This window comes from Gracilinanus agilis, chromosome 2 (genome assembly GCF_016433145.1).
Source record: "Gracilinanus agilis isolate LMUSP501 chromosome 2, AgileGrace, whole genome shotgun sequence".
NCBI lineage: Eukaryota > Metazoa > Chordata > Mammalia > Didelphimorphia > Didelphidae > Gracilinanus > Gracilinanus agilis.
In genome coordinates this window covers 232,259,354-232,277,415 of record NC_058131.1, presented here as the reverse complement: position 1 = coordinate 232,277,415, position 18,062 = coordinate 232,259,354, and the positions used below count along the sequence as shown (strand labels likewise).

The 18,062-nt window shown below is 45.3% G+C and overlaps 2 protein-coding genes across 5 annotated transcripts; both read right to left on the bottom strand.

Annotated features, from left to right (window-relative positions):
* Positions 1-322: 322 nt before the first annotated feature.
* PREB (prolactin regulatory element binding) lies at positions 323-3,708 on the bottom strand. Of its 4 annotated transcripts, XM_044663727.1 has the most exons (9): positions 3,474-3,708; positions 2,624-2,816; positions 2,199-2,425; positions 1,903-1,983; positions 1,671-1,795; positions 1,263-1,436; positions 1,068-1,140; positions 658-817; positions 323-460 (listed from the first exon to the last, which is right to left on the bottom strand). In XM_044663727.1, exons 1-9 carry the CDS (start codon positions 3,606-3,608, stop codon positions 366-368), a joined length of 1,263 nt encoding a protein of 420 aa, XP_044519662.1. In that variant the 5' UTR covers positions 3,609-3,708; the 3' UTR covers positions 323-365. The 4 variants fall into 4 exon arrangements, with proteins under 4 accessions (XP_044519662.1, XP_044519664.1, XP_044519665.1 ...); XM_044663729.1 differs by lacking the exon at positions 658-817; XM_044663730.1 differs by lacking the exon at positions 1,263-1,436.
* A 3,721-nt stretch (positions 3,709-7,429) lies between these two features.
* On the bottom strand, positions 7,430-17,499 carry PRR30 (proline rich 30). Its single transcript, XM_044659600.1, has 5 exons — positions 17,244-17,499; positions 16,828-17,000; positions 9,404-9,458; positions 8,378-8,661; positions 7,430-8,029 (listed from the first exon to the last, which is right to left on the bottom strand). Exons 1-5 carry the CDS (start codon positions 17,497-17,499, stop codon positions 7,430-7,432), a joined length of 1,368 nt encoding a protein of 455 aa, XP_044515535.1.
* Between the last annotated feature and the right edge of the window lie 563 nt (positions 17,500-18,062).

Below are 18,062 nucleotides of genomic sequence, written 5' to 3'. Positions count from 1 at the left end.
TTGTTGAGGGGAAAGGGCTGGCTGGCTCCTGACTGGCAGGGGCTGGGCAGCATCCAGACTCTAGGTGAGGTGTGGACAGCTGTCACATTTTCCAGTCCTTACAGGAACGGTTTCAGTTTTGCTCTTGGAAGGAGCAGTGAGTGGTACCTCAGAAATTGCTGTCTTAGCTGAAATGAGAGGAACCCTGTATACCAAGGGCAAAGAGCAGGGCAGCATTCAGCCTTTAGGTGGGGTGGGGGCCACTACCACATTCCTTGTCTTCTTGGGGTGGCTTCAGTTCCAGTGGAATTAGTGGTACCCTAGGCCTTGACTAGCTCTGGTCTTTTCAGTGTCCAGGGTCCTGATCCCCCAGGAAACAAGGAAGGCTAGAGAAAGCCTGGGAAGACACTCTGAAGCAGCAGGATGGCCAAAATGATGAGCCCAGCACACAGCAGCAGCAACAACCACACAGGGACACTCCCTAGGAGAAAGTCCAGAGAATAGGCACAGAGTACTCAAATCTAAAGCAAGAAACAAAGTAGCCCAACTTACTTTGGGGCAGACAGCACATGTTGAGAAAATGATGAAGCTTCCAAGAAAAAATTCTATTCTCTCCTATTCCCCCATCCCTCCACTTTTGCTTCTAGTTTTTCACATCTTTGTCTCCCCAAAACTCACGCCGAATGGGCAATAGATGCAGTTGGCATCGGCTGTCCACAGCCACAGAGAACAATGCTGCTTCATGAGACCCCAACAACTCTCGGCCACGTCCTTGCTCTGGCATGAAGACCACATCTGTCACTACAATGCCATGAGCCTCTCGAAGATAGTAGAGGCGCTGGGGAGAGAAGGATGGAAGTGAAGTCATGAAGGTCACAAGTACAGCTTTATCCTCTCCCACAGGCAAACATATATGCTGAATCAATAGGTCTTTCCATATCCTGGGCTGGTCTGTCCCACAGACAAGAGATAGATAATGCAAACCCACCCCACTCCCACTCTTTCCCTCTTGATATTTTGTTTCCCTTCTTTCCCTCTTGATATTCGTGCAATCCCCATCTACCATCCAATTGTACCCAGTTACCTACCTGAAGGGAAAAAGAGATGTAGATGGCAACAGAGCCAGTGACAGTGCCTAGGCCTAAGAAGGTGCCCGATTCACTGCAAAAGCATAACTTTTATCAATCCCATGCCATCTCCAGAAATCTTTGCCCCTTTCTACTCAGGACCCCTCTCCCAGCTGTTAAATTTCAATGTCTACCAACCTTATTACCAGTTCATACCTGACACTGAGGCAGGAAATGACTTCGTTACCGCAAGGCTGGGTCCGAAGGGGCAGGAAATTATGGCCATCCCAGGCTGTAAGGTAGCAGGGTGGTGGCCGGCGCAGGCGCTTGTGGGGAATCTGCACTGTGAAGAGCCGCAGCCCAGCAGGCTGGTCTGGCACCCACCCAAACCTGGGGGCCAGGGGTGGTGCTATTCAGATCCCCACAGAGTTCCTCTTACCCTCTTCTCTCCTCAATGGATTGAAAAGTTCTATTTTCAGAGACCAATTCCCAACCCAACTCTCCCAAGTTGTGTTTTTTTGGGGGATTCTATGTGGAATAAATCCATTTCCTATTCTTCTTTGATCCTTCCCTCCCTTTATGCAGAATCTTCCTTTATTTACCCTCCCTCTCAAGCCCTCACACCTGCAAGCTTGATAACGGTAAGGTGTGTCCGGTAAAGGAGGCAAGTTTTCATCCCAACGCAACCCTGTCACCAGCTGATCTCTTTGCCAAACACAGGCTTTAAAATCCCAGCCTGTTGTCACCATCTGATGGAGAAGCAGAAAGGAGGTCAGGGAAGGACATTAGTGAGACACATTTATTGGACAAGATGAACTTCCATGTCTTTTCACTGTTTCCTTTTCAATATCCTCACCTTGTCACCAGGGCCCAAAGCCAAGTCTTCAATCTCCCCCTCATGAGCTTTAAACTCCAGAACCTTCTCAAGGCTAGGCACCTGCAGCCAAAATCACAAATCTATACTTAGACCAATGATCATGGCCTGGCCAGCTTATTCTATTTCAGAGCTAGCTTCCTCTTCCCACTGAGTTCTTGAGCCTCATAGACTGTTCTCAGGATTTAACCAACAAATTCATCAAGGACTAATTCCAAACTCTCTTACAACTTAGGCTTCACCCCATCCCCACACTTGCCTTCCCCAGAAATCCTCACCTGCCAAACCCGAACAAAGCCATCAGTGCCCCCAGTGGCAAGCAAGGTACTGTCATGGTTAAAGCACACAGTCTTCTGCAGTGGGTCAGAGCCAAAGTCTGTCTGCACAGACTGCAAGTTCTCCACATTCAATTCCACCCCCTCCTGCTGAGTTGATGCCCCACTTTCTTGGGTTTCAGTGGTGGTTACTGTCCCCTTCCTTTGTCGTAGGCCTTCCTCCTGAGAACCTGCAATTCATAAACTGTGATTCTAGATTTCTCCAGTCCCACCTAGATGCTCTCTGCAACTTCTAAGATACATTGTGGGAGAAGAGTAGCAGTAGTGTAACTTTGTATTGGTTCTCAGAGGGTCCACTGTGAGAGAAGTCAAGAGGAAGATTCACTAAGGCCTCTCCAGCTAGGTGAAGTCTGAGATGACTTTCTCACCTGTATTGTCTTGCTTGTCACTGGTCTCCTGATCTTGGGGATTGAACTGAAGGAGTTGACAGCTAGCATCCTGCCCTGCAGCAAGAATATTGCCTGCAAGGGCAAGGTTCATGGTAGCCTTAGTCTCTGTGTCATGGGAATGCAGCAAAGAGGCACTCAAAGCCCCACCAATCCGTTCCAGTTGCAAAAAGTGCTGTGGAAATAGAACATGTTGAGGTCTGCTCAGCTAGCACCCAGAACAGCCTGGAGGGGCAAGGTGCTTTAAATCTCCTAGGACTCATTAATGTTCATTTTTCAATAGAAGTGTCTGGAAACACCACTTCCTGGTAAACTCTCCGAGAGAGGCTGTCTCCTTCAACTGAACGTGGGAGTTTTGTGAAAACTGGAAATCCCCAGAGACTCTGATCTCTTAAAACTTCAGAAGGGAACCTTTAACCTGGTTTCATATATTTCCCTCATTGGTGTGAAGGAAGTAGAAAAATTTTAGTCCTGCTTAAGAAGACTGTTGACAGTGAAAAACCACAGCAGGGACTTCAGACATGGGCATATGAGTGGCTTATGGGCGGGAAGAGACAATGAAGGGGAGGGAAGGAGCGACAGGTTTGAGCAACATTGAGTGAGGGGTCTATCAGTCTTGGGGTCTCTTGTAGAACCTTATACTAGACACGTGGGGGAACACCAGGGACCTCTAATACACGAGAAACATAAGGGTCACTGGAAAGCGAGTGGGAGGAGAGGGTTCTAGGGGTGACACTGGGCGAGGAAGCTCGTGACTGAGGGGAAAGGGGATGGTGGTCGGGGAGGCGGGGTCAGGGTATAGAGTCCCCTTCTCTCCGGGCCGGGGGCTCACCACTCCATTCTTGATGCCGGTCTTGGCGGCGCCGCCCCCGCCCGCAGTAATAAGGAGGCCGGTGCTGGGCTCGACCCGCAGCGCGTACAGCGGGAACGGCGCCCGATACAGCTCGGGCGCCCGGCGCCGTCCCATCGTCTTATCTACGCGGCTCACAGCAGGGACATGCCTGGGGTCCGCTCGCTTGCTCAGGTCACCCTCGTCGTCTGCGCACAGTCTCAGCTCCAGGCCCGGAACCGACCCTGGTTCAGCAGCTTCCCCTTCCCACAGCTCAGTGAGACCAGGAACCAAACGCCTGAACTACGCAAGCGCGCTCAAACCCACAGCCTTTCGAGAGCAGGCGCAGGGTGACAGTACACGTCAGCACAGTCGGAACGCTGTTCGCTGAGGCGTGGGTCACGTGAGCAAAGGCACCGCGTTCTGTGGCTTCTCTGTACGCCGGCGCGGTTCGGCCACCTCAGTGTAGGGTACCGGAAGTCTCGTTTGCACCATAATGACTGACATCTGATATCTATGGTGCCGGTACAATTCCGCGCCCGATGCCATGGGATTGGGAGCGCGAGTTCTCGCGAGAAGACCCAGGAGGGCGCTGCCCTGAGACTGGGTGAACCTGGAGAGAAGGCGGAAGAAGCATAGCTACTGCTGCGTTCCTGCAATCAATATTTCCCGCCTCCATGTTTAGCTAATTCTTACATATCTCTTTAAAGTGTGTTGAGCACTAATATACATTAATCTCATTTGATTCTCACAACAAGCCTCTGAAAGAGATACTTTTAGTCTCGTCCCCATTTTGCAGATGAGGAAACTGAAGCTCTACAGGGTTAAGTGATTTGGTGAGGCAGCACAGCAGGTGTGAACCTAGCGTTCGAATCCAGCATTCCTGACCACAAAAGTGACGCTTAGGTCACAGAGGTGACATCCTCATTTATATCTATCTTTTGGACCGTTTCATTCGTTCAATAAACATTAAGCGCCTACTATATGCAAGGCACTATGTACTTACACCTCCAGGAATTTCAGGACTGTTAACCCCCATTACCAGAGAATTAAGCATCTGGAGAGTGAGAAGAGGTATATTTGTTTTATTTTATACTGTTTGTTGTTTGATATTTTCTTGCTGCTACAACTGATAAAGGACATTTTATTCTAAGTAAACTTTTTTTGTTCTAATATGAAATCATGATAAATCCTGACTGACCTGAAAAAAAAAAATCTGCAGTGAGGGGCGGTGGGAATGAGGTTTATTTAAGTGAAGGAGGGGAAAGGATTGCTATAGCATTCTTATTATTTGAATTCAAAGTTGAGAAGATTTCTAGGGTAGTTGTTTGTGGCCTTGTTATAGCTATACACGTATGTCGTTTTGAGGTTTACAAAGTGCTTTCCTCACAGCAATTCTTAGTACAAGTTATTTTTAAATAGGAGAGCTAATGCTATCATATTCTGCCTTGGTTAAACCACAAGTGGAGTTTGGTTGATGTACAGTTCCGAAAGCTACTTTTCAGGAAAAATATTAATCAACTATTGAGTATCCAGGGAAAAATAATTTAAGAATTTAAGAATATTTATCTAGAGAAGATTTAATGTGTGCAGGATAGTAATTTTCAAGCATTTGGAGGGTCATTGGGAAGAATTATTAGATTAGTTCCCTTGGCTCAAGAAAGCAAAACCAGGAACTGTTACTAGGCAGTTGTACATTATATAGCAGGAAAAATTTCCTAAGAATTATTTAGTCATTTTCAGCCCTATCCAACTATTCATGACCCTTTTTTTGAGTTTTCTTGGCAAATATACTGGAATGATTTGCCACTTCCTTCTCCAGTTTGTCTCACAGATAAGAAAACTGAGAAAAATGGAGTTATGACTTGCCAGGGTCACATAGCTAGTAAGTATCAAGCTGGATTTAATCCTCCAGATTCCAGACTTGGCACTCTATCCATTGAGCCACCTAGCTTCCTCCTTTTTAGTTTAATTTTTTTAAATTTAAAATTAAAAAAAATTTTTAATTTAATTTTGTTAAGAAAAAATTTCCATGGTTACATGATTCATGTTCTTTCCCTCCCCTCCTCCCACCCCCCTCCCATAGCCAACATGAAGTTCCACTGGGTTTTACATGTCATTGGTCAAGAGCTATTTCCATATTATTGATATTTGTACTAGGGTGATGTTCCATCAACCCATGTGATCAAGCAGTTGTTTTTCTTCTGTGTTTCTGCTCCCACAGTTCTTCCTCTGAATGTGGATAGTGTTCTTTCTCATAAGTCCTCCAGAAATGTCTTGGATCATTGCATTGCTGCTAGTAGGGAAGTCTGTTACATTTGATTGTATCGTCTCTGTGTATAAGGTTCTCCTGGTTCTACTCCTTTCACTGCATCAATTCCTGGAGGTTGTTCCAGTTCACATGGAATTCCTCCAGTTCATTATTCCTTTGAGTACAATAGTATTCCATTACCAAGAGATACCACAATTTGTTTAACCATTCCCCAATCGAAGGGCATCCCCTTGTTTTCCAATTTTTTGCCACCACAAAGAGCGCAGCTATAAATATTTTTGTACAAGTCTCCTCTTAACAGTGAGAGCTATCCAAAAGTGGGTGGCATAATAGATAACAGGGTTCCCTCTCACTAGAGCTTTTCAAGCAAAGGCTCAATGATCACTTGTTGGATACTGCAGAGGGAATTTGGGTGCATTAGGTGGTCTCTTAAATCTTCCAATTCTAAGATCCTTTGATTCTGTTAACCTCTTTATGCAGATGAGGGGCTTAGTGCTCAGGTTGCTCAGGATTATGCAGTTAAATAAATATCAAAGATAGGGTTGTAGGATCATACATTTAAAACCAGAAGAGACCTCATGGGCCATCTTATCCAGTTGTTTCATTTTACAGTTGATGAAACCAAGTTCCAGAGAAGTTAAATGAATTGTTCATGGTCATACAGATAGGAAGTGGCAGAACCAAGATCTACACCCATCCTTTGATTCCAAAATCAGGAATATACTGTTGCGTTTGAACCCATGTTTCTCTTGACTAACTTGTAAGTTTAGAACTTTCTACTACACCATTTATGTAACTCAGTATCCTTTAGAAAGAACTGTGAACATCAGGCTAAAATTACTTTTTGCCAAAAATAACTCATGTTATGGGGCAGCTGGGTGGCTCAGTGGATTGAGAGTCAGGCCTTAGAGATGGGAAGTCCTGGTTCAAATGTAGTCTTAGATACTTCCTAGCTGTGTGACCCTGGGCAAGTCACTTAACTCCAATTGTGTAGCCCTTACCGCTCTTCTGCCTTAGGAGCAATGCTTGGTATGAAAGGGTTTAAAAAACCTCACATATTGCTTTTTTAGGTTTACGGAGTACTTTTATTATAACTTTAAGAAGTAGATGGGGCAGTAAAGGCTGAGAGGTTTATGGACTTGCCCAGAGCCATACAGCTAAGAAATTTAGAAGATCTAAACCTAGGTAATCTGATACGAAGTTCAGTACTCCCTCCACTGTTGGGCTACTTTATATAGCTCTCATTGTGTCACTGAAAGACTACTTTCTTATATCCTTGTTTCAGTTCCCCATCTGCATTTGGGACTTGTACTTTCACTTGGAAGAAATAAGATGCTGGCAGTTAGGGGAGACTGAGCATTCTGCTTCATGGGATGTGAAAGGGAAGAGTTGAGTGCTTATACTAACACAGCTCAGAATGATAAATACATACATACATACATAGTTCTATAGCATTCTCTTTATTGTGGGCTACAGAATGAGGGCCAAGTGCTAGTGGTGTTGAAGAAACTAATAGCACCCTTTGGCCATTTTCAGCCTGGGGACAACAGACTCCATAAAGGACTTCCAGGATTCCGGGATGGAGAGTAGACATGGACCCCACCCAACCATCCCTTCAGGGTGTCCCTTGGGCTCCCAGTACTTTGAGGCCTGGGCCGAAATAAAGGGAATGGGGCCTGGACTGTTCCTAGGCAGACGTGCCCAGGTTCTTGCTTAGAGACGAAATGTGGATGGTGTCCTCTAGACATGTGGGCAGATGGGCTGGAGGTAAAGGACTGGGTTTTGGGAAAGCAGGACCAAGGTCTGGGGCCACCTTTTGTAGAGACTCTGGGCAGGGGATGCAAGGTGGGAATTGAGGCTCTGGGGGTGGGAATTGAGGCTCTGGGTCCGGGAATCTTTTTTCCTTGGAGTACTGAGACTTGACCAGATATTCCAGCTCCTCTATCTCTTTCATGGACAAAAGCTCCAAGGCTTGGGCCTGATCCCGTTGTAGGTGTAGACCGAAGCCTATGCCGACACGGAGTGGCCCAGACCCCAATGCCAGCCCTTGTTTGGAGGGAAGGAGTTGTGGGAAGGCGAGAAGCCGGGGTCCAGGCCAGCCGATGGGAGTCGGGCAGGAGGGCCCTCTTGGTTTGCGGCACACCAAACATATAGGATACTCCACGGCTGGGGCTGGTCCAGCACAACCCTGCCACAGGCGCTGCAGCAGTAGTAGCCGAAGGTCCCTGGCAATGCGGCGGCGACCAAGTAGCGCCACCAGGTCCTGGGCCAGAGCTGCGGGTTCCCCCTGCTCCCCAAGCCCAGTCCCGCATGGCATGCATCCCTCCCCAACTCTGGGGTCTGTTGCACTACTATGAAGCTGCAGAAGCCTTTCCCTTCTCCCTTGGCAGTCCTGGAGGCCACCAGAAGAAGATAGACTTTCTTTTAATGAAGGAGTACAGTCAGGGGGCTGTGAAGGAATACAGGGAGAGGGCAGCACTTGGGATGGGCAATGTTTTGGGGGGACCTGGCTATTTGTATGAGGGTAGGTATTAGGGTAAAGCTGAGGTTGGGCAGCTGAACTAGACCAGGGGGTGGGACCAAAGAGAAACTCAATACCAGACTGTGACTGTGGGGACAGAGAGATCTGTAGTACCAGTTGGTTGTTGTGCCTGGGCACCATCTCCTTGGTTTCAGGAGGAAGAGGGGGTGGGTGCAAAGAAACCAAGGGTGATGGAACCACAGTGGAATAAGATTGAGGTGACTGACTATAGACTTGATGGTGCAAGAGGTGGCCTGCAATGTTCTGCTCCAGGTGATTGCAGGTCTCAGGGCTAAATAGTGTTGTAGTCACAGGGCTCTGGAGTAATGGGGTCTTAGAATTCTGTAGTTTTTGTGTCACAGGGCTTGGTAGTGGTGGGATCACAGGGCTTTGTAGTGCTGGGATCACAGGGAAAGGGGATTGGACATGGAGCAAAATGGGAGCTGGTGATGGAAGCAAATGCCAGGCTAGAGAGAGAGGGACTGCTCCCAATGTGTAGCACCAGGGTTCTTTGGGGGGCATAGACTGCCACCCCCCCAGGAGGCCAAGCTTAGGTTGATATTCTGTCTCTCTCTTTAACTTTGGCCTTTGATAAGGGTGTATAGGAGCTTGAGACTCAGAGCTGTCACTTAGGATATGAGGGGCAGCAGGGATTTTCTGAATAGGATACCGCCGACGATAAGGATAATTCATCCGTTGGGACCTGCTGAAAAGACATAGACAGTGCCTAGAGATCTTCAAATCTGCACCTCCAGACCCACTTTTCTTTCTCCTTTTCATAGGACTAGAGTTGTTCTCTTGACTCTTCCCATCTAATCTGTGGGTCCTCAAATTTTAGTTCCCTCCCTCCTATAACCCAACCCATATATGTCTAAGTACTAGCCACTGCTCACCAAGACGTCCCTAAATCCACAAGTTTGGGCCTCCTAGCTACCTTCGAGATTGCAGGAGCTGTAAGGAGAGACACAGACCTAGTTCAGAAACTTTGTGATAGAATATATATGGGCTGATAAGGTAAGAGTTCTTGGGTAGGAAACCTGAGCAAGAAAGCAGGGAAGGATTGTTGGAGAAATGGGGTATGATGAATAGGATCAGTCAAAAAGAAGGAATAGAGAGTGACCTGCCACTGATTGACCTTACCTGGATGGGGGCTCCTTGAGCTTCGATTCACAATAATCTTCAGCAGTGAGGGAATCTAAGCCAGAGAAGAATTCAGTTACTAGCAGTAATCACCTCTCCTCAGCTAATGATCTCCTACCTAGGCCAAGCATAGTTTAACCCATATTCAAGATCCTGAGTCCATGCCCTCTACCTTCAGCCAGGGCTTTATTTTCCTTATTCCCATTTGTCATCCCTCCAAACCTCTGCTTTCCTATTACTAACTTAACTGACTGACAGCTCTCACCCAGATAAGATGGCTCAGTAGCCCAAGCAGGAAAAGCAGCAGCAGCAAGGGGCCCAGCAGGAATGAGACAGCTAAGAAAGGGAGACTTTCTCCAAGGGGCGGCAATGCCGCCCCCATAAGGAGCTGTCAGCCCCCCCACTGCTGGGTGGGCTGCTCTAACCTGGAACTCCACACTGATGTCATAGCCAGCTTATACTATGTCATAGAGGTTCCTCCTAAGAGTTCCTAGAGAGCTCCCTTAAAGATAAGTAATCCAGGCCCACCAGCCCTCCACAAATCTATGAAATAGTAGAAACCCCTTTCTTATTGTTGCATTGCTTTCCACACCTCTCTTCACATATGTTTAGTGCCCTCAGGCTGCCTAATGATTCCCTCATCCCAAAGTAGACCTGATCTAGCATCATTCTTCCATATCTTCTCCCATCCCTCTATCAGCCAAGCAGCCTGCATCAATCAGGAAATGTCATACTTAGGGTACCCCGATTTCAATAAGTTTTGACAACGTTTTGCTTTATATCCAAAGACAAGATGGAGAAAAATTCCTGGACAGTAGCATAGTTAGCTGGCTTTGAAGCTAAACAATTAACAGGCAACTTTTTTTAGTAGCATGGGCCCTTTTAGTAGTCTGATGAAGCCTATAGATTCCTCAGAATAATGCTTTTAAGAGCATAAGATACAATACATAGCATCATAGAGGAAACTAATTATGTTAAAATCCAGATATCAAAAAATTTTTTAAAAACAAAATCATTTACACCAGGTTAAAACTCCCTGAAGGACTGTTAATCCTCACAGTCTGACCTCCAGGGAAGGCTGCTCATGGTAACCAGAGTTTGCCTATGGTCCTGTCATATCCTGCATCAATCAGTGGGATGAAAGAATAGATCCAAACTAACAATCTAGTGAGGATTAAGTGCCTCTTGTGTGTGGTACAGGGGCTACAGAGTCAAGTTAAACACTAGCCAATTTTTAAGCATTTATGAAGTGCCCACTATATGCCTTACACTTTGCCAGGCATTGACAATACAAATTGAGAGCAGCAAGCAGTGCAATAGAGTTCCAAGCCTGGAATCAGGAAGACTTATCTTCCTGAGTTCAAATCTGGCATCAGCCACTACTTGTGTGACCCTGAGCAGGTTGCTTAACCCTGTTTACCTCAGTTTCCTTGACTATAAAATGAACTGGAGAAGGAAATGGCAAGTCACTCTAATTAATCTTTGCTAAAAAAAACCCAAGTGGGACTATGAAAGTGGTTCACAACTGAAAATGACTGAACAAGAGGATGTGAAGAAAAATGTAAAAGCCTTCATCCTCATAAAACTTATGTTTGTTTGGGGGAGACATGTAGAGAAAAAAGTACATATAAAATAGATACAAAGTGATAGGGTGGAGTGTAGTACTGAAAGCTGGGGAGGTCAGTTGATGCTTGAGCCAAGCCTTGAAGGGAACAGGCAATCTAAGAGGTGGAAGTGAGAAGAGAGTACATCCCAGGGACAACCAGTATAGACCCTGCCCTCAAGTTTACAATCTAATAGAGAAAGAGCTGAGAAGTAGAAGGGAGAGGGAAGGTACTGAGTACATGATGAAAAATCCAAAGAAGCCCAGGTGTTAATGAAGAAGTCAAAGAAGTCCAAAAATGAGTGTAGCTGGGTAGAAAATGAGACAAGTCCTGTTCCCCTCCTAAAATGGAGAAACTTATCCCATGTACCAGTCAGAGGGGCATCTGTACTGATGAGGTGTGAGTAATAAGGCTAATTGGATCTTACAATATAAGATTTCCCAATGATGAGTTTACTGGAGGCATGGTGAAGTAAAAAAATTCCAAAATGAGTACATCTAGCTAGGAAATGAGATTATCTGAGAAGACAATACAAACCAGACCTTTAGACTGTAGCCCAACTGGAAGCAAGGAAACTAAGGTTATAAATTGTTTTGTTTATTTTTTTAAACCCCTACCTTCCGTCTTGGGGTCAATGCTGTGTATTGGCTCCAGGGCAGAAGAGTGGTAAGGGTAGGCAATGGGGGTCAAGTGACTTGCCCAGGGTCACACAGCTGGGAAGTGTCTGAGACCAGATTTGAACCTAGGACCTCCCGTCTCTAGGCCTGGTTGAACTACCCAGCTGCCCCCTATAAATTGTAATTAAACTCTATTTCATAAGTGCTAATAGGGAGGAAGAAGAAAATGATAAAATACTATTTGATCTGAGGAGCTAAAGACAGATATACCATTGATTAGCTCTGGCCCTATTCTCTGAAGGGCCAGGCCTATTACTATCCCTTCCTACCCCCTTAAATAGCCTTGAGGGAGGTTGGAGATCATGTCTTACCATTTGTGTTCTCCCCCATTTTAGGGGTCTTATAAATAGCACCTCAGTTGTTTTTTTTTAACAATTTAACACTAGATTAGCTAGATATTTACATCCAAGATATAGAAAGAACAAACACAGTTTCCCCAACACTTTGATAGTATAATCCCCACACGCAGATAGACAGACCGACCAACCAGTCACACGCACATACACACCATGTCAATCTCTGGGAAAGAGGGATGATTAGGCTCACAGTTTGGCTCAGTTCTTACATAGCATTAGGATCATCACATTCAAGTCCAAAGCCCAGATAGGCTAGTCTCCCTGGATTCTTGCTCCCAGGGCATTAATGCTGAGCTGCTACAATGCTTGGCCTAGATTTCTGTACTTTGGGATCCAAATGGCTTACATTCTTGGGCCAGATTGGAGACTCCATTTCCTGTGATGATAGGTGATGAATGAGTGGATGTGAGGACCAGGTCGGGAGTTAAACCCACTGTCACAGGTGTGGGGAGAAAGAGAGAGAGAGAGAGAGAGAGAGAGAGAGAGAGAGAGAGAGAGAGAGAGAGAGAGAGAGTCGGCTTTATAAGGATACCAGCTCCTTGCAAGCGAAAAGATAGTGAAATAAAGAAAAAGATAGAAAGAGAAAGAGCAAAGCACCTGCATGACTGGGAGAGATAAAGCAGGCAAAATACATAACACAGTGATTGTAGCTAGGTCTTCTGTTTATTATGACAAAGAGAAAGATTTTTATAGAATGTAAAGTATTAAATATTACATCATGATGAAATTGCTCATCAGCTCATGGGAGGGAAGAGGGGAAGGAAAGAATGTGAATCGTGTAACCATGGAAAAATATTATAAATTAATTAATTTTAAAAAAAGAAAAATTTGAAATACAAAACTACAAAAACCCCAAACAAAACATTACATCATGAAGAGGCATAATTTCCCCACAGACTATTGTTTATGAAAAGTCTTTATCCAAAACATTTTTAAGGCACTTCTACAAACCAAAGCAATTGAAAAATATTGACATTAACTTGGGGTTTTACAGGAATCAGGGGGAAAGAGTCTGGGCCATTTGGTCATGACATTACAAAAGTTTCTTTGGTCATCAAAATAATGAACAACTAAAGGATTATTATGAAGGAAGCTTTCAGGAGATGTTTTATCCAAGTGTCTGCTATTTTGAGCTGCTATTTTGAGATCTGGCCTTGACATGGAATTCCAGACAAACTCACAAGCATGTCTTTTATGGATGCTTTTCCTCAGTGGGTCTAATTTGTCTTAGGTTCCTTCATACTACCCCTACATGGAAAATAAGGAATGAAAAGGTCAAAACTCCAGGCTCATTTCTTAAGGCCACAAGGCCCAAGGAGTAAGGGTGAAAAGTTGATCTCAATCCCTTCCCCTCTTATCACATGTCATCTGCTGTGAATAGAGTCCTTCAACCTCAATTGTAATATAGGAAATTGTAGGAAATGTAGGAAAATGAAAATTTCCAAATGTAGGAAAAAACACCAATAGTGCTCAGGCAGTTTTGGCTACACAACCAATGGAAAAAGGCTACTCCTAGCTAAGGCCAACACAGAATGTCTACACTTGATTCTCATCTCCCCTTTAGAGATCTCCTTAGGCTCTAAGGACTGACTTTGCAAGGCTGACACACCCAGGAGCTTACTATAAATAGGGTGACCAATAACCCTTCCTTCCCCTGCACCTACTAGAACAAAGCAGTTGTTCCACTCCATAAGGCACTCTTACTCCCCATGCTGTGACCTAACAAATCCACGATGGATGTCTGTCCTTGCCTATGTTCTGATGCCCATACTTGCCCATCATGTTTATGTTCATAACCCATGGAAACTCTTGTGTATGTATCATGTAACCCATGGAAGCCCACAGAAACCCCTGATCATGCATGTATCATGTAACCTATAGAAACCCTCCCCAATTGATAGTTTATAAAATACCCAGAATTCCTTTCTTCAGTGTCCATACCTTAAAGGAATGATCCCTGATTGGGTCTGCATATACATGCATAATAAATCTCTTTCTTTCCTTATTTTTGAGTGACAATTGTGGTTTCCTGCATGGCTAAACTGAAAATTCTGCAACAATTCAGTCTCCTAGAAGTAAGTTCCTTAGCATCTTCCACATGGGGATTCTATAGGAGGTCTAGGCATATGCCAAAACCCCATTACAGAAGTTACTAAAGCCATTTATTATGTTATGGGCTGTCTTGTTTGTGTTTTAATAAGTTATTTTAATTTGCTCCCATGTGATAAACAATGCTACCCTAATCTGTAGCATTTTACATGTAGATGTCAAAACAGAAATAACCATCCAGATTATTCTTGAGATTATACTGGAAGCTACCAGATCATATCTGGGACTTCAGAGCACTCTCTCTGACTATAAATTATCACTGTCAGTCTGGGAGGTCACCCCCTTTGCAATCTAGGACATGCAATTTTTAATTGGTTCAACCTTAAACACAATACAGTATTCCAAAATTTTAAAAGTAATAGGCTTACAATTAATAATAACAACCTGCAAACTCACATATAATCCTACCATGGAAAAACATCTTTAATGGAATAAGGGACTTTCAAGCATTTCTAATTAAAAAGAAGGAAAAAAAAAAAGACCAGAATTGAATAGGAACTTGGAAATAGAAACACAAGAGTCCAGAGAAGCATAGAAAGGTAAATTTATTTGAGGGATTAGAAGCTGTATGATGATACTTAATAGGCCTTTTGTTCTCATTGGAGGAGTGGAAGCAAGTGTCCCTTAATCTTTTTTTTTTTAATTTTTTTATTATTAAACCCTTAACTTCTGTGTATTGGCTCCTAGGTGGAAGAGTGGTAAGGGTAGGCAATGGGGTTCAAGTGACTTGCCCAGGGTCACACAACTGGGAAGTGTCTGAGGCCAGATTTGAACCTAGGACCTCCTGTCTCTAGGCCTGGCTCTCAATTCACTGAGCTACCCAGCTGCCCCCACGTGTCCCTTAATCTTAATGCTTTCAAGAGGTATATGGAGAACTAATAAAAAAAATGGAGGACTTAGGGTTGGATTGGTTGGATTTTGAAGGTTTTAAGAGGGGAAAGTGAAGGGAGGTAAAAAGAAAACATTAATGTAGGAAAGAAGAGGTTGAAATTTTCTTATGTAACAATATTTACTCTGGTCCTGCCTGAAGGGCAATTATGTTACATTTCATCTGTTCCTACCCTAGTAACCCTAAGAAGTGGGGGGATGGGACAGCTGGGTGAATCAGTGGATTGAGAGCCAGGCCTAAAGATGGGAGGTCCTAGGTTCAAATCTAGCCTCACACTTCCTAGCTGTGTGACCCTGGACAAGTTATTTAACCCTCAATTGCCTAGCTCTTACCACTCTTCTGCCTTGGAACCAATACATAGTATTGACTCTAAGACAAAAGGTAAGAGTTTAAAAATTTTTAAAAAAAGTTGTGTGAGGAGATTCTCACCACTATTATTGTCTCAACTTATCACTTTTCTTTTGGTTTCAGGGCGTCCTCAGAACTCCAGTTCCATTTAATCACTTAAGTCAGACTATCTTTTACAAAGGAATATTTATTTCAAAGTATAACAAGGACAAACATACAAATAAATATTCCCCCTACCACCTTGGGAAAATTGTTCTTCCTAGCCACCTCAGTCTCTGAGGAGGGAGAAGAATATGGTTCATAGCTTAATGCACTTTCTATAGAACATAGTAGAACTAAGTTCAAGTCCAAACTTTCGGGTTTGCACCCCAGGACCCTGACTTCTTAGGGCTTCCCTACTGTGTGGACAGCAACATCTAGCCTGAGATCCTGACTCCAAGGTGACATGGCTCAACTTCCAGGACCAAGGACCCCACTCTGTATATAGGACTGAAAAGAACAAATGAAAGAGTTAAATTCCAAGACTTTTTCTTGGAGCCACAGGGCTTAAGAGAAAACAAGTTTTCCTCCACCCAGCAGATACATTTTTCTTATGCTGAGGATTAACAAGACCAGAGAGAGAGAGAGAGAGAGAGAGAGAGAGAGAGAGAGAGAGAGAGACTCCTGTCTGGTAGTTTTAAAGATCCTGCTATCCAGACAATAGAAAGGAGATGCTCCCACCCACATAGTAGGGGAACCCAGAATATCTTCTCCCAGGAGTAGGTCTTGGAATTAAACCATTTTAGGTGATCCAAAATCTGGTTACACTCATAATTTGGGGGAGGGGTGTGAGAAAATAATACCTACTTAGAGAAACTGGGTGATAGAAACCAGGATCAGATGACCCTCACTTTTATCTGAAATGGACAAAGGAAGGCGGAATGAATACACAGAGACACCAACAGTTTAGGAGAGAAATACATCAACTGCAATAAGCAGAGGTATCCGGGTCCAGCCGGATACAACCGCGGGGTCCGTGAAACAGCCACCTAAAAGACCATAGGGAGAGAGAGGTGAGACCAAGCACGCAAGAAAGACAGAGTCAGTCTAATGGTGTCAAGGCTCGTTTATTGTGCGTAAGGGGTGAGTTTATATGCTTCTAGGGCTGGGGTAGGGAAATTTCTGGTGGTTTCAGGCCGTTGGTCTTGCCACGCCTATCCCGGATGAAGTAGGGTAAGTTTCTATTCTTAACATAAGTTTCGTTTCTCGGATAACCCTTTACTAAGTTTCGTTTCTATGGTTTTAGGTTTCGTTCCTTGGTCTCTGACAATTCCCCCTTTCTTTTCTTTTAAAGGGGCGATTCAGCCAGGACCGCAGCGACAGCCCCTGTCTTAGGCTACACAGGGGGAGTTACTTGGCCATCAAGGGTCAAGGACCTGTGCTATTCCCGTCATTGGGTTACCGCCCTGCTGGTGAAACGAAGACGGTCACTGTCAGGCGAGATGTGTGGCCGTTCAGTGTCTGTTATTTCTATGCGATGGTATTGGACCATAGGGAACTTAGTGAGGGCTGAGTCAATTCTCGTTTTGATAAATCCGGTCAGGCGTTGAAAAGCCCAAGGGCCAAAGGTGAGAACTAAAAGGAAGATAATAAGGGGGGCTAAGATGGTGGGGATCAGGGTAGAAAGCCAAGGGGAACCTTTGAGGAAATTGTTAAACCATCCTTCCTGAGCCTCGACCTCCCTTTTTCTTAGGGCAAGGCGTTCTCGTAATTTTGCCATAGATTCTCTTACAATGCCGGTATGGTCGGCGTAAAAACAGCATTCTTCTTTCAGGGCTGCGCATAGTCCGCCCTCTTTCAAAAAAAGGAGGTCGAGACCTCGCCTATTCTGCAGAACCACTTCTGAAAGAGAAGTGAGGGAACGTTCCAAGGCCATGACAGACTTCTCCAATGCTTCTAAGTCAGATGTCATAGCCATATGGAGAGCGGCCAGATGTTGGGCCTGTAGGAGGGCGGTGGTGCCAGTGCCAATGCCCGCGGCAAGGCCACCGATGCCCAGGAGGATAGCTAGAGTAACAAAGGGGCTCTCTACGTATTCTAGGGGACGGGGAGAGAAGTGACAGGGCAGTGTCATCCGCGCGGTAAGAGATGCGGGGCCACAATTGGACGAGAATACAGAACTCAGAAGAGGTATCAAAAACCAGGAGGGAGATACATGGGGTGAGTCCGGTGTTGCAGGCCCAAAAAGTATTGTTTGGGGCCTCGAGGAAATGTGAGGAGGGTGAAAGAGGGAGGGTAGAACTGCAGAGGTGGGAGTGGGAATGGGGGACAGCGCCAAGGCAGAGGCTGTGGCCAGAGACCTCGGCGAGAGTAAGGCGATGGGAGGATGCAATGCAGCGGGAGGATGGCCGAGAAGTGATTTGGGGTTCAGCGAGATAGGCAATGCCTTCATAGTAAGGGGGCTGTGGGCTGAGGCATAGCCAGCAGCTAACAGTGAGGTCCAGCTTAGAAGCGTTCAGGGCGGTGTAGGCGCCAGCGACGAGGGAAAGGAGCCTATCTGTGGTACCGGGAGGGGCTGAGGGTGGCGTGGGAAGGGTAGAGGGTGGTGGAGAGGAGGAGGAGGGGGGGGCAGGTTGAGCTGGGGGAGGAGGAGGAGGAGGTGGCTGAGGACGGGGAAGAGAGGGGCCACGCTGATCA